At 45.2% G+C, this 16731-nt stretch overlaps 1 protein-coding gene and 1 pseudogene across 1 annotated transcript in view; both read left to right on the plus strand.

Moving 5' to 3' along the window:
• The window catches only part of CFAP61 (cilia and flagella associated protein 61), a 247115-nt gene that overhangs the window by 70712 nt on the left and 159672 nt on the right, over positions 1-16731 (plus strand). Inside the window, exons 10-13 of the mRNA XM_036320969.1 lie at positions 377-439; positions 3920-4083; positions 5846-5885; positions 9072-9211. Of these exons, the coding sequence (XP_036176862.1) occupies positions 377-439; positions 3920-4083; positions 5846-5885; positions 9072-9211 (407 nt within the window). The remainder of the gene's footprint in view (positions 1-376; positions 440-3919; positions 4084-5845; positions 5886-9071; positions 9212-16731) is intronic.
• On the plus strand, positions 6031-6140 carry LOC118663887 (annotated as a pseudogene).

The raw sequence follows: 16731 nt of genomic DNA on the forward strand, positions 1-16731 counted from the left end.
AAAGCAAAGCAGTTTTAAAAACCTAGGGCAGCCTTTAGTTTAACAGTATAAAGAAGAAAAGTATTTTATGCTAGTTATTATTACTAACATTTACAGAGAATTAGGAATTGCCAGTATTGTGCTAAACATCTATCTGTCTTATCTCTCTCTCATCTATCTTACCTACTTATCCTTATTTTATTCTCATAACAACCTTAAGCGGTAGGTGCTGCTCTTAGCCCCCTTTTCCATATGAGGAAACTGAGGCCCCGAAACATTCTCACTGCCACACAGCCAGCAAGCAGTGGACCTGAACCCAGGCGGTTTGCTTCAGAGCTCGGGCTCTGAGCCACTGGGCCGTTGATGAATTCCCATGTTTTGCCATTGTCATTTGCAGGAGAAAATTGCAGAAGAAGCCTCAGTGGAGGAACCTACAACAAGACTCGGAAGCGTGATGGAGGTAGGGCTCGCGCAGGGCTTTGTGTGCTGTCTGGGTGGCTCCACGTGGTTCATCCTCGCCTCCTGAGTCCCTGACCTTTTCTCCTCCAGGCTCCCTGCCTCTCTCTACAGGTTTCTACCTGCCACCTCCTTTAGGGTCTACTCCACAACACTTCCCTCGATTGATTTTTACTTTACTGCGATTAATCTTCTATTCTCTATCTCTTGCACAGCTCAGACCGAGAAATTACACTTTCTACATCAATTATTTGCAACAATTTCAGTAATTAGCGATTTTCTCTTTTTTTCCATTATCTACAAAGAAAACATTTTGTAGGGGCAAAGCATTTGTAAGAATTTTCTGCAATTCTCCACATCAGATATACAAACCTGTGCTCCTATACACACTTACATGTATAGGTCATTCATCTGCATCCCAGGTTCCCCTAACTGCTTCTTCCTGTGACGGATTCAGGCCAAGGGTGGTAGCATCTTCTGCCAGTTGCTGTCCCTAGGAGAGGCCAGGTTATTGCTGTGTTTTGTGTGTTGTTGTTTTTTATCCTCATCCTAGGGGGGAGAGAGAGCGAGAGCGAGAGAGAGAGAAAGATCAGTTGGTTGCCAGCCTGGGATCTTGAGAAGGTAACCCACTCATTAAACACTCTGCATTGTTGTCCTTTCCCTTCCTTGCCTCACTTCCCCACTCCCCTCCCAGGATCTCCTGGCTTCACTCCCCAAATAAACCTAGGTCAGAGTTTGCTTCTGGGGAGACCCACTGTAGGGCACTCACTCCCCATGCCTTGGGGAGGAGAGAGTCAGGCATGCCGCACCCGGGAGCAATTTTCTCTTCTATGTTTCTAAGAGGGTAGCCATTCCTTTAGGAACCCAAACAAGGGTGTGGTGGGGCACAAGATGGTCCCCACTGCCTCAGAAGTTCTGGAACCCGGAGGGCATCTGGCCAACAAGGTGGATTGATCTCCCATGTTTATTGCCTCTACCTTTTGGGGAAACACACACACACACACACACACACACACACACACACACACACTTATAACCACAACCACTGAAATAACAGTAAAGGAATAAGAAGGGCCCACATTGACGAAGACTGTGAGACTGGGAGAGGTGTTGGAAGATGAGCACTTGAAAATGTTTGGCATGAGGAAAATCAGCAGTGGCGTTCACACTGGCTTAGTCTGCTGTGGAAGGTGGGGCCAGGACTGGCCTGGGTCTGTTATAGTGTGTCAGGGACATAGGCTCCTTGCAGACAGCAGCTAACTTGTCATCTAGCCCCCAAGCGAAACGACCAGATGACCTCTCTCTGGAGAGACTGAACAGAAGCGGCTCCAAATTCAGGTTCAGCCTGTGGAATCGGGAAACACAGAGAATAGAAGAATAAGTGGGATTTTTCCATTTCCAATGGAAGAACCCCTGAATTCTCCTCCTGCTGTCTTCCCCAAATGTCAGGTCTTTGTATTAGTGTTTTATTGCTACAGCAACAAATTACCACAAACTTAGTGGCTTAATGCACAACATAAATGTGTTATCTTGCAGTTCTGGATGTAAGACACCCCAAACAGGTCTTCTTGTGCTACGATCCAGGTGCAAACAGGGCCCTATTCCTCCTGGAGGCTGGAGGGGAGAAGTCATCCCTTACCAACTTCTAAAACCCACTTGCGTTCCTTGGCATGTAGCCCTTCCTCCATCTTCAAAGCTGGTAGCATGGCATCTACTCTGACCCTCATGACTTTCTCTTACAAGGACTTTTATGATTTGGGCCCACCCAGATCATCTAAGATAACCTCCTTGTATCAAGTCCTTAACTTAATGACATGTACAAAGTGTCTTTTACCCTTTAAAGCAAGCATGTCAAACTCGCGGCCAGTGAGCCACATGCTTCCACAGGTTCTGGGGATTAGGCCATGCACATCTTTGGGGACCACTGTTCTGCCTACCAAGTCTTTCATGCAGGCGATTGGAGAATTTAATTCCCCTCAAAAGCTGACAGGCCCAAAGAAAAGGCCTCCTGGTAATGTCCCTGGAGGTGGTCACCCAATAAAATGCCAGGTTTGTGCTTGATCACCCCACGAAGTACCCAGTCAGTTGTTGAGTTTTGCTACCTACCAAGAACCGTTGCATTTAGGAAGCTAGAAAAGTGCTGCAGTGATAATGGGCGTAAACCATGACAAAGAAGACAACAAAAAGACCTGCAACTGGAACAGGAGCTATAAACAAGAAAGCAGGTGGTTCAGCAGGCAGGTGAGCAAGGCGAGGTCAGAGGAGGAGGAGAGAAGAAATGAAGCCTTAGATGATCCCAAACGCTTGGTTGTTATGGAAAATATTGACAAACACGTGGCAAATCTGACAAAGCCTGTGAAAAACATTAGGAAACCAAGAGGATCAAATCAAAGGACACAGAGGCGAGCAGTCATATTACATTCCTCACTCAGTAACAGTAATACCTACATATTTATTATAATGTAAATACTAACTGCTTTAACCACGAATTAAGCCATAATTATGGGGGAGGGGTTAGGATAAAGGGAAGCAGGTAGTGTAAGAGGGTTACATCTACCCATCACACTAATATCAAAAAGGGAACTTCAAAAACTGACACATTGAGAAATAACAGTGTGAGCACATATTCAGAAATATAGAGGTAAATACCAAAAGAAATGAGAAATTTGGAAATGCTAGCCAAGGGGAGAGGCACTTGGGGGGACAGGGGACTCCTGATTATGTCTTTAGTATAAGTATTATTTTAATTTTTACTATATGCATGTATTACTTTGACTTAAAAGAACTACGAGAAGGATCTCAGAAGGAATCCTTTCCCACTAACTGAGCTGTCATGCCTTCTTAGATCCCCTAAAACAGTGATGGCGAACCTATGACACGTGTGTCAGAGGTGACACGCAAACTCATTTCTTTGGTTGATTTTTCTTTGTTAAATGGCATTTAAATATATAAAATAAATATCAAAAATATAAGTCTTTGTTTTACTATGGTTGCATATATCAAAAAATTTCTATATGTGACACGGCACCAGAGTTAAGTTAGGGTTTTTCAAAATGCTGACACGCGGAGCTCAAAAGGTTCGCCATCACTGCCCTAAAATGAGACCAGAAGGACTCAGAGCTAAGCTTCCAGGTGCCTATGGGCAGTCGGACCTCCCAGGCTCCACCTTACCATCAAGCCACCTGAATAGTCCCAAGATCCACAAATTCTTGTAGCACAAAATCACAATGAAAACACTTCCTTTTTTGAGGACAGAGGTGTTCTGCGTATGGAGTTAACATGTATGGAGTACGACCATGCTCTGACCTCTACCCAGGGATGCAGTTAACATGTGCCTCCTGTATCAAAGGCCAACTGAAACCCTTTGTTTTTCTGACCTTCGTGTGAGAACCTGTCTCAGTCCTTTTATACATTTTTAATGTTTTTTTAATGTCTTATTAAGAACCTCTCCTTGACACGAGGCTTGGCTCGGGATGTGTTTCAGATGGAAGGGTCATGTCCTGAAGATGCTAAGAGTTCCTGCTTCAGTCGTGTGAGCATGGCATCCTCACTGCTTGGGGACACCACCCCCTTCCGCCCTGTCTACAAGGGAGCCCCTTCCGCCTTCTGTATCCAGCTGTTTTGCATTGATGAGAAGTATGAAGCAAGGCGAGTACTGAGCCACAGGTTGTCTGTTATGGTAAGATGCTCTTAGCGTGCTGGTGGCCTGACATTTGACTCTTGCAGAGCCAATGGTTTCCAAACCTGGCCACACCTAATCCTAATCTCCTGGTAAGCTCTTTTAAAAGCACAGATTCCTTGGCCCCATTCCCAGAGATTCCAGTCCATAAAATGTGGGTAAGGCCCTCAGTGCTTGGTGGCCCGGGGTCTGGCTCGCCTATGTAACAGTTGGGGATCTGGAAAATGATCATTTATGTAACCTTGTGCTGCTCCCCATCCTCTAAAGTTTTTATTTGGGGGAAACTTGGGATTTCGGTTTCTGCTTGACTGGAGTTTTTTTGGTTGCAAGCAACAGAATCTTCAACTCAAACTAGCTTTGAAAATATGGAATAATGGCCTCCCATGATGAAGGGTAAGTGCAGGGGCAGGACTGAATCTCAGGGGGCCTTGATTCAGGACTTAGATCACCCCATCAAGGGCCAAGTTTCTCTCCCCACCTCCCGGCTCTGGTTCCCTGCTGCTGGCCCCATTCTCTGAGCAGTGGCTCCATCGGGGGCTAAAAAAGTGGACGGTGGGCTCGGGCTCTGCACCAGAAGCTCGTGAACAGGAGCCTGGTCTGGGCCTAGCCCTCCAGCTAAAGCCCCTTTGGCCCCATCGGGCTGTGTGCTCATTCCTGAGCTAATGGAGTGGCTGGGCTGAGCGGCTGAGTCCCTTGCTTCAAGCTCTCTCGGGAATCTGGGGCTGGAGCCTCACCCAGTGGTAGTCTGAGAAGGGGGTTAGTGGGACGCGGAACAACAATCTAGGGCAGCTGTGGGAAGAAGGAGTCATGGTGCCACGCAGGCGACTCAGTCACCCACTCCCTGCCCCTCCAGAGCACCTGCATGTCCTGTGCCTGCTGCCCCCTGTAGTCGGGATGTGGGCTCCTGCCCTCGATGCCTGGATTCCACATCTGTAGGGTGCCCACCTACTGCACTGTTTGGTCCACAGAACCATCTCGAAGAGGAACAGACTGGTCCATTCTGATAGGAAGGTTCTGGAATAACTTTTAGGTGACCAAGAGCACTGCTGGGCATTTCCTTTTGAAAGATTGTATTTTAACACATTCCCAGTCTCCTAGCCTCACTTAGAACTATCTTTTACTTACACTTTTTTCCTCTTAAGTTTTCAGTTTCTTTGGTGATCTGGAAGGTTGAAAAGGGAAATCCTTTTATTTTAATTATATTGTAGCATCTAAAAAGCCCATAAACCCTCCTAGATTTGTTGCATATGTTTATTTCCCCCTGTGCATTCACATACGGTTGTGCTTGGAATGTGATTTTTGAATTTTTGAACAGAAATCTGACGACCCCATGATGGTTTGCCTGTGGATGTGCGGCACCCGAGCTGGCCAGAAAGTCTTTTGCGTGTAAAAGAGAAAAAGATCAGAGTAGCTTATCGTGTGCCCACACCTCCCCCCAGCTCTTCCGCAAAGGCCGGAAGGGCTCACGCCCAAGAATGACGGACTAGCTTGCTTTTTGAGTGTACAGAGATGATTAATTGCTATAATATACCTTCAGTTCTAGAAAAGGACTTTATTACTGATGTATCAAGCGTACAGCTTCTGCAACCGCTTCATGTTCAGCTAAACACAGATTCTGACTGGTGGTTGGCTAATCGCGGCCTGAGGGGGAGAGAGCCTCCGTCTCTGTAAATGTACACCGAGGCTGCGTTTGCTTGCAGGCCAGTGACCATGCTGCTGTTTTGTTTACAGGTCATTGGACTTTATGGAATTTGTTTTCAGCCTTTTTCCTGTAAGTACATGCTGAATTTTGAGTACCGTAATTGGCTTTGTAAGCTAGAAAAGTGAAATGCCGTATTCTTGTCCAAACATTGAAAATGCTCTGAATGTAGAGGTTTCAGCTGCTTTTGTGTTCTGATAATAAGGTTAACTGAGATAACATGAACTCTTAAAAATAGAAAATATATTGAGCTTGCTACAGCAACAAAGTCTAACCTATTCCGGTGCTCTCCTCTATGAGACAAGCCATTATACAGACTTAGACAGTGTTAAAAAAAGAAAAAGAAAGAAAATATTGTCATTTTTTGATAATTTTTCTGTCATGCTGTTTCGATAATTTTTCTTTCAGTGCACAATTTCTTTTAGAGCTAGCATGACCAGTGTTTTTTGTTTTTTATTTTTAATAATCAAATCATTAATAGAATGCTGGCACGTACATACAAATGTCAGAAATTACACCGAAGTGATTAGACTATTGTATTACTTTATAGCTTACATTAGCTGAAGGAATTCTGAGACCATTATATTGCTTTTCTGCGGCTAGGAAAGTGGGTACTTGTGGTTCATTTCCGGCTTGGTCCTGCCTGACTGGGTGCCTGGCGTGTGGGAGGGGCTCCCCCAGGCACACATCCAAGTGCAAACAAGATGCTGCACCTCAGGGTGTCTGGCCTCTTTCTCTGTTTTTGTTTCATTCTTGTCAGGGATGGAGGTTCTAACCAACGTTTTATCACTTTATTGGAGAAAGAAAGTGGGGAAGGGAGATAACTGAGGGACACATGGGTTTTGATAAAGACTTTTTCCATACTGGCTTTTAAGTTAAGAAAAGTTAACAACTGTACTTCTTCAGTTGGCCAATTACAAGCAGAGTATCTACTGCTTCATTTTTTCCTTGGTATTCTTTATAGTGAAGCAAAAAACAAATACAGTTGGATTATGTTGCCTGAAAGCTTTGTGATCATGGATTGTATATCCTCATTTTGTTAATATAATGAAGCCTTGCAATAATGTTCTCCACCATATATATTTTTTAAATTAATTTTAAGGCATTTCGAAGCTTATAAAGCAATGTAGATTATCCTAAAATAGGACTTACAAAGTTGGTTTGCTTCAGAGATGCCCCAAAATAATTTTTTTCTTTGTTTTTATTGAGTTTTAAAGAGAGAGAAAGGGAGAGGGAGAGATAGAAACATTAGTGGTGAAGAGTATCATCAATTGATCGGCTGCCTCCTGCACAACTCCTACTGGGGATCCAGCCCACAACTTGGGCATGTGCCCTAACTGGGAATCGAACTAGTGACCTCTTGGTTCATGAGTCAGTGCTCAACCATTGAGCCACACCAGCCAGGTGCCCCAAAGTGATTTCACTAAACTTAATTCATTCCTATTTTGAGGTCCATGTAAAGGCAGATGTTTTGGTATCACAAAAACAATGATGGATTTAAAAAGGTAAAAGAAATATTTACTTTTTGGTTTTTTTAATCCTCCACCTGAAGATATGTTTGTATTTATTGAGAGAGAGAGAGAGAGAGACAGACAGACAGACAGACAGACATTGATGTGAGAGAAACATCAGTTGGTTGCCTCCCTTATGCACCCTGACCAGGGATCAAACCTGAAACCTAGGTATGTGCCCTGACTGGGAATCGAACCCTCAGCCTTTGGGTACATGGGATGACGCTAAAATCAGCCGAGCCACCTGGCCAGGGCAAGGCATGTTTACTTTTTCATTCTATCTTATTTCAGGAGTTGGGGAGACAGAAATAAGATACCTTCATTACTTCATTCTGAGTCCTTCAGATCCAAGTCACAGCAACTCATTAGCGTCTCCTCCTCTTGGAGGAAGCCCACCGAGACTTGGCACCCAATGCTTATTTGCAGTTCCTCGCATTTAACAACTTGACTCTAATGTCCCCAAAAGGAGCTGTGTTATTTTGCTAGAAAAAAGGAAGATTAGGTCAAACAATGGTTCACTCCTTTGGGTTGCACAAATGTCCCCAGGGTTTTGGATTAACATAAGTAATACCTTCACAGAGTTCAGGAGGAGGCAAGATCCCAAAGGGACAAATTAGCTCTGGGAAGAGCAGGCTATTCCTACAGGCAGCTGGCCGAGGGTTAAATGGATATGCAGGGCACCGGGGTTGGTGGTCGGTGGTCGGGGACAGCAAATTCGAGCTGCATAAATGTTCCAGCAGACACATTAAAAAATATAAAAAGATACAGGTGAACTCAGCTTTAACAATGTATTTTATTTAACTCTGTATGCCCAAAATCTAATCATTTCAACATGTAATCAGTATGAAAAGTTATGAATGAGATACTTTACACTCTTTTTCTCCATTTTTGAAATTCAATGTATATTTTACACTTATAGCCCATTCAATACAAGTAGTAATTTTTTCATCAGAAACACTTGATCTGCATTTAGATTTTATAAAATTTACAGTTGAATAGTAGATTCGGATTACCAAGTTGTTGCAAACATACATAAAACGTTTCCAATAACTGAGTTCAGTATCAGTTTTTAAATTAAAATTCAGTTCAATTAAAAATTTAGTTTCCGGGTCTCAGCAGCCACATTTAAAATGCTCAGTGATCAGATGTGGCTGCTGGCTACCATGTTGGACTGTGCAGATCTAGAAGGTGAGTGGCAGCTGTCAGGATATGTGGACCCTTCTGTGTCGACTAACTAAGCCCACTGCCCAGGTTAAACATGTCCTTAGATCTGTTCACCCAAAGGGGATCATGTCATGATAACATACACAGACATCTCTTCATGTATAATCACAGGATTTCAGAAGAGAAATGTCCTTTCACAGAGGAGGGGACCAGGCTGGTACAATACCACCTCGTAAGCCCCGGCCCTTTGCTGTGACACCACACTCCCTCGTTCACTCCTGGCAGCAGTTGAGTCTGAAAGGGCAAATGTCCTAACAATCTACTTCCACAAAGGAGCCAGGCCGAATGGGTTCCAGCGTTCATAATATTCATTCATCCAGGGTTCAGTCAGGCGCTGGCGGTTGCTTACCCGCTCAGTTTTATATGATTACTTTCCAAATAATAGGAAAGTTTAATTTGCATACCCTCTCCTTTACACATGTTACTCCTGTTTTCTTTAGTGTTTTACAGCAGGAGTTTTGTTCAGTGTGGCGATAAATGATTTCTGATGGTCTTTCCTTGTGTCCTGCTCCCATCATGTTAGGACAAGAACTTCTGCCTCATCACTCTGCCGCATCTCACCCCTGAGTTTGTCCTCATCCAGAACTTTGTGAAGGTGGTCCCCTTCAACAACTGCACCCTGGACCAGGATCTCTACGTCTTCCACCGGGCGGGATTGCTCAAGTAAGGGCGCGCGCCTTTGGCCAAAAGAATATCCATTAAGTTAAAAAAAAGAGAATGGAATAAGGAGCTCCCTACCATTTCAACTTAATGATTTATTTTTAAAATTGTCTGATTGGCAGCAGAGGGCTTGATTAAGTGATTTTAACTACTACATTTCGGGACAGAGCCATATCAAGAAGTTACATATCCAGTCAGATATTAAAAATAATCAAAGTGATGCCATGTTGGTAGATTCTATGGATAAAACAATGTAACATAAGAAAGTTCCACCATAGGCCACAATATAGTAAGAATTTAGGAGAACAACAGGAAGGCTGGCTGAGTGTAAATTCTACAACTAGAAGGAAAGAAAAACACGCTGAGAGCCAGAGGAGCTGCAGAGGTGAAGTGCAGAGGTACAAGTACAGAGATACGGCGGCTCGCGCACACGCTCGCGTGAGGAAAGGGGGTGGCACCTGAGGACGCGGCTGTCTTTTTGAATCACAAGCTCCCGACTGCTCTGAACTCCGGTTCTGGGAAGTCTCTGGGGACCCAGGACTCATACGGGGAGAAGCTGGTCTGTCCGGCAGCGGGCGAACTTGAAGGTGGCTTTCCCGCAGAGGTGCTTGCAGCAATTAGCGGGTCACTGAGACCCGCGGGTCACTGAGACCCGCGGGTCTCAGTGACCCGCGACTCCGGGCGGAGAATCAGCCATAGCTCCTTGATCCGCCCTTTGATTCCCTGAGACCCCGCCCCACCCAGGCTGCGGCAGAGGCTTTTGCATGTGAATGTACCTAACTGCAGCCGAGCCAGGCAGACCCGGAACTTCTAAGAGAAGGCCCAAGGCCCCACAGCGGCTTGCATTGCTTCACAGCTGAGCCTCTTCGTGGCTCCTGCTGTGTGGCCTCAGGCAGAGGCTGAATTAGCACCTCCTTAGATCCAGGAGCCACTCTACCCAGTGGTCAGAGGGGGACCATCCAGATTGCAACTCCTCAGATCCATAAGGGACACACTCAGGGGGCAGACTCAGTGAGCACCAAAGCCCCACTGAAGCAAGTCTTGCCCCAGAAGGGTGTCTTCAGCACAGAAGTTCTCCCACTTTAGACACAGCTGATTCTCACAGCCAATTGGCCTGGAGGTCAATTCCTCCCAGTGATCCTACAACAACCAAGGCACCAAGAGTGCACCAAGAGTGTCCACCCCAGGCAACTGGGGAGGCTGAGCTACTGGGCCCTACAGGACACCTGGCGCGCAGGGCCACTCTATCAACACAGGGAAGCTGCCAAAATGCGGAGACAAAGAAACAGGTCACAAATGGCAGAAATGGAGGAAAGCAAACGACTGGATATAGAGTTCAAGGCCATGTTTATAAGGTTTTTCAAGAATTTTATGGAAACCGCCGATAAATTTAATGAATCCCTCAATAAGTATAGTGAGACCATGGAGGACATGAAAAAGGACCAACTAGAAATTAAGCATACACTGACTGAAATAAAGAATAATTTACAGAGATCCAACAGCAGACAAGAGGATCCCAAGAATCAAGTCAAAGATTTGAAATACAAAGAAACAAAAAATACCCAACCGAAAAAGAAAAAAGAAAAGAGATTCCAAAAATATGAAGATAGTGTAAGGAACCTCTGGGACAACTTCAAGCGTACCAACATCAGAATTATAGGGGTACCAGAAGGAGAGAGAGGGCAAAATATTGAAAACCTTTTTGAAGAAATAATGACAGAAAACTTCCCCTACCTGGTGAAAGAAATGGACTTACAAGTCCAGGAAGCGCAGAGAACCCCAAACAAAAGGAATCCAAAGAGGACCACACCAAGACACATCATAATTAAAATGCCAAGAGCAAAAGATAAAGAGAGAATCTTAAAAGCAGCAAGAGAAAGACAGTCAGTTACCTACAAGGGAGTACCCATACGACTGTCAGCTGATTTCTCAACAGAAACCATGCAGGCCAGAAGAGAGTGGCAAGAAATATTCAAAGTGATGAATAGCAAGAACCTGCAACCAAGATTACTTTATCCAGCAAAGCTATCATTCAGAATAGAAGGTCAGAGAAAGAGCTTCACAGATAAGAAAAAGCTAAAGGAGTTCATCATCACCAAACCAGCATTATATGAAATGCTGAAAGGTATTCTTTAAGAAGAGGAAGAAGAAAAAGGAACTCTTACCATTTGCCACAGCATGGATGGAACTGGAGAGCGGATAAATACCACAGGATCTCACTCATTTGTGGAATATAATGAACAACATAAACTGATGAACAAGGACTGACCCAGAGACGGAGAGGCATTGATTGGACTGTTGGGACTTGGAGGGAAGGTAGGGGAGGGTGGGGGTAAGGGGGAAAGATCAACCAAAGGACTTATATGCAAGCATATAGGCCTAATCAATGGACATGGACAACGGGGGGGTGAGGGCATGAGCGGGGGGGGGGGTGGGGGGGGTAGAGGGTAACGTGGGGACAAGGACACATATGTAATATCTTAATCAATAAAAAATATATTAAAAAAAAAGAATTTAGAGAGGGTGTGTGTGTGTGTGTTAGTAAAGGTACGTCTAGACATAGGTGTATGACAACATTTTTGTCAAAACAGTGGGAAAAGGAATGTTAATTCTATAAATGGTGGTACAAAATAAAGATTAAAATGTTCTTCATAGTCCACAGGAAAATAGGTTCCCAGGTGATTGAAGAATTAAATGTAAATATTAAAGTCATACAAAATTAGATAATAAATCTAGTGCTAGGTTCTGTGCCAAATTCTGAGAATACAACAGTGAACAACATACAGACATGCCCCTGATCCTTTCAAAGCCCATAAACACTCGCATAAAGGTAAACCTGCAGATGTGATGGGTGTACCAGCAATGGGTACGTGGTTCTGTACGTATGTATCATTGGGAGGTTCAGCCCAGTCCGAGGAAGCTTTCCTGAGGAAGAAGGTTGAGTGCTAGATAAGTAGTGTGAGTGAAGATGGATCTTTATCATGTTACACGATGGGAAAGTTCTTTTTAGAGCATGGAAGAAAAAAATTAAGATTTTTTTTTTTTTTTTAGTATATAATGTTTTTTGAATCGCCCTAATTTAATTAAAATGCAACTGACTAATAGAAGGATATTTTAAACGAATATGCCATACACAGTGTTGGTATATCTACACTAATAAAAGAGAAACATGGTAATTGGCGTACGACCGCTACCCTTTTCATTAGCTAATCAGCGAGATATGCAAATTAACTGTCAGCCAAGATGGCGGCCGGCAGCCACGCAGCTTGAAACTAACATGAGGCTTGCTTGCCGCAGTGACGGAGGATCGTTGGAGGAAACCAACGTTCCCCGCCTGCGGCTGCAGGCCTCTGAGTGGGCAGTTTAAGAAACATTGTAACAAATACCGCCGGACTTCAGCCAGCAGATTCACAACATTGTAAGCAAAGGCCAGAAACCTACTTTCAGCCACGGAGGCGGAGGCCTAAGAGCTGGAGCCAAGCCTCAAGGTAAAGCTGGCCCAGAATAAAAAAAAAAAAAAGAAAAAAAGGAGCATTTGGGAGCTTCAGTCACCCACAGCCTGAAAACAGCCCTCAGCCCCTCACCCAGACTGGCCAGGCACCCCAGTGGGGACCCCCACCCTGATCCAGGACACCCTTCAGGGCAAACCAGCCAACCCCACCCATGCACCAGGCCTCTACCCTATATAGTAGAAGGGTAATATGCCTCCCAGCACTGGGATCAGCGGAGCCGTGAAGCCTCCCGGCACCAGGATCAGCGTGACAGGGGGCAGCGCCCAAACCCCCTGATCAGCCCTGCTCTGTGCCTGATAGGGGGGAGCTCCCCAACCCTCCCCCACAGGCCCTGCTCTGTGTGTGATGGGGTAGAGCCGTAACCTCCCCATCGGCCCTGCCCTGAGTGTGAGAGTGGTGGCGCCCCAACCCCCTGATCGGCCCTGCTCTGTGGGTGATAGAGGGCGGTGCCCCAACCCCCTGATGGGCCCTGCTCTGTGTGTGATGGGGGCAGCGCCCCAACCCCCTGATTGGCCCTGCTCTGTGCGTGACTGGGTGGCGCCGCAACCTCCCCATCGAACCTGCCTTGAGTGTGACAGGGGACGGTGCCCCAACCCCCCAATTGGCCCTACCCTGAGCGTGACGGAGGGTGGCATCACAACCTCCCAATCTGCCCTGCTCTGTGCATGACAGGGGGCAGCGCCCCAACTCCCCAATCAGCCCTGCTCTGAGCCCGACCAGGGGCTGCACCTAGGGATTGGGCCTGCCCTCTGCCACCCGGGAGCAGGCCTAAGCCAGCAGGTCGTTATCTCCCGAGGGGTCCCAGACTGCGAGAGGGCACAGGCCAGGCTGAGGGACCCCCCCGCCCCCCCGAGTGCACAAATTTTTGTGCACCGGGCCTCTAGTTTAATATATAAAGAGCTTTAATAAATCAATAAGATGACAATTTAATATCTGAATAGAAAAACTAACAACAACAACAAAGGCCAGACTGTTTGCATATGAAGAAAAACAAAAAGTCAAATCAATGGGTGTTTTAAACTCTTTGAACTTATCTGTAATTAGGGAGAAGAAACCAAAGCAAAAATGAGATCATTTTGGTCAATTGGTAAGAAATAAAATTTAGAAACATTTAATTCTTTTTTTTTAAATATATTTTATTGATTTTTTACAGAGAGGAAGGGAGAGAGATAAAGAGTTAGAAACATCGATTAGAGAGAAACATCGATCAGCTGCCTCCTGCACATCTTCCACTGGGGATGTGCCCGCAACCAAGGTACATGCCCTTGACCAGGATCGAACCTGGCACCATTGAGTCCGCAGGCCGACGCTCTATCCACTGAGCCAAACCGGTTTCAGCAGAAACATTTAATTCTTAATGAGACAAATATAGCACCAGTCAGAATGTAAATTAACATGAAATTTCAAAGGGCAATTTGGCCAGAATGCTAAAGTAGTTCATATCCCGTTACTCTTTAATTCCACTCCCAGAAATATGTCCTATGAAACTTGTTGCTGAGATGTAAACAAAAATTTATGTATGAAGATGAAAAAATATTAGAAATACTCTTATCCAATAGTAAGAGAGTGCTTAAATACATTATGGTACCTATATGAAGGAATCTAAAACTATGTTTGTGATTCATTTAAAGAATATTTAATGGTGAAAATGCTCATAATGTAATATTAGCCAATGAAACATACCAATATGTAAAACAGCACTTAAATATGACCTAAATTTTCAAAGAAAGAGAAAACATGTAAATTAAATGGACGGAAAGAAGACGTGCAGATGTAATGGATGCTGTGGTGCCCACCCAGGCCCATCTCGTGTGGAGGGTGCCATGAGCTCACCCTAATAGACCCCAGTATGCGGATCTCTGTGTGAGGCTGCCACCCAGGAAACCTGCCCTGTAACACGAGAGATGGTCAGTGGTTGCCTCTGGGTGCTATTAGGAGCTTCATACATGATTTTTAATGTTCTTCTTTATGTTGCCTAAATTTTGGAATTTTTCCACACCAAACGTGAATATTGGCTAGGATTCTTCCACTGACAAGTGGTAGAAACCCATCAAATTGGCCTCTGTAACTAGAGAATATATTGGTGCCCAGAGCAAAGTAAGAATTCAAGGGCCATGCTGCTCAATCAGAAAACTGACCCTGTTTGATTTGTCTCTTCCGTCTTGACCCTTTCTCAGACTGGTGCTTCCTCAGCGGTTGCAGGATCGGGGAGGTGGCTTTAGGCCTTTAATCACACCAAGTCCAACAGGAAAAGAGTGGTGGTATGCCTCCTTCTAGGAGCCCTAGTACAAAAGCCTGTTTGCATCTCATTGGCTCAGATTGGGTCCTGTGCTGATCTGGAACTCATCACTGGACCAGAGGCTGCTGGTTGGCATCAGCTAGGTCTGTTCCCAAAGCTCGGAGGTTGGGTGGGGAGGAGTGTGCTGCCCAACACAAAGCCGGGGACATTCCTGGAGAAATGGGCCATTGAGCCGCCCCCCACAGCTCTATGTTATTAACAGGTTCTCCCCTTGCTTTGTATGCACATTGGGGATTGAAAAGCACTGGAGGTGAATATGTCATTTTTATGAATACGGCATACCCTTTAGTAGATTGTGAGCCCTAGCCAGTTTGCTCAGTGGTTAGAGCATCGGCCCGCAGACTGTAGGGTCACGGGTTTGATTCCAGTCAAGGGCATGTACCTCGGTTGCAGGCTCCATCTGGGGCACACATGGGAGGTAACCAATTAGTGTGTCTCACTCACATCAGTGTTTCTCTCTGTCTCTCCCCTACCCTTCCACTTTCTCTAAAAATTAATGGAAAAAATATCCTCCCATGAGGATTAATAAAAAACAAAAAAAATACACAAAAAAGAATTGTGATTCTATCTCCCCTCCAAATACAGATTTTCGTGACCATGTGAGCCACACCCACTTTAAGCCTTTTGTTATCTCTTGAGGTGCTAAGGCCCTTCCTTCTGCATTGCATAAATAGACCCTTGGGCTAGATTTTATAAGAATGCACATATGAACTATGGCAGTTGTACCGATTTTTATCTACTTATACCAAGTAATGCTTTAATTTCTCTAATCTCTCTCTAGTTTTTGTCTTTTCATACAAACCCTCCCTTTAACCTGTGGTTTTCTAAAGCCATTTTTATAAATTTCTAAAACTTAGATTAGTAGTGGGAATGCTTTCAGTTGGAAATAAAAGAAAATCCAATTCACAGTGGCTTCAAACCACAGGGCATGTATTGACTCAAATAACTTGGAGATAAGCAGGGCTTTAGGGTTTGAATCTTTGGGGTCTTAGACTCTTCCCTTTTTCCACTCAGCTCTCCCTGGTGTCAGTATAGCCTGGTGTTGGCTTCCATCATCTTGGCAAGAGATTGCTGCCTCCGGGCTGCAGTCCGTGCACCCCTGCAGAGAGGGAGAGCTGGCCGAAGGCACAGGCTTCCTTTCCCAGAGGGCCCGGCACACACCCATACAGACTATTGACTTTGCAGAGTGTGCCAGCCCCATTCCAGGTGCTGGGGAAGCAGACAGAAATCCTCACTCTCATGGGCCTGCATTCTAGTTAGAGGAGGAAGCCATAAGTAAAGGGGAGCGATAAAATATAATAGCGTGTAAGCGATGTGGGGGAATGTAAAGAGTACAGCAGGTGAGGGGAGAAGAGATGCTGGGACGCAGGGGTGCGAGGGGAAGGCCCCTCGGGGAAAGAGCTGAGGGAGGAAGCCACATGGGCACAGCCAGGGCACAGGACATCCGCATCTGCTTTTTTTATACCATGGTTTTCAAGTACATTGTTTTCTTCCATTTTTCGCTTCACTTCTCTTGACATTTGGGATGAATTGTCCTTGGTCTTAAGTTTGCTTACTTTAAATTTCATGACCTCCTGTTCTGGTCTCCCACCCATTCTTGTGTTCCTTCCCTGGGGAAATTATATTTGTGTTTGTCACCTGGCCTCTGGCCGTTCTGGTGAGGCCGGGACTCATCATTCATCCAACTGTTAGCTGCCTCTACCTCTTCTGCC

The sequence above is a fragment of the Myotis myotis genome, unplaced genomic scaffold, assembly GCF_014108235.1.
Source record: "Myotis myotis isolate mMyoMyo1 unplaced genomic scaffold, mMyoMyo1.p scaffold_m19_p_9, whole genome shotgun sequence".
In the NCBI taxonomy this organism is placed as follows: domain Eukaryota; kingdom Metazoa; phylum Chordata; class Mammalia; order Chiroptera; family Vespertilionidae; genus Myotis; species Myotis myotis.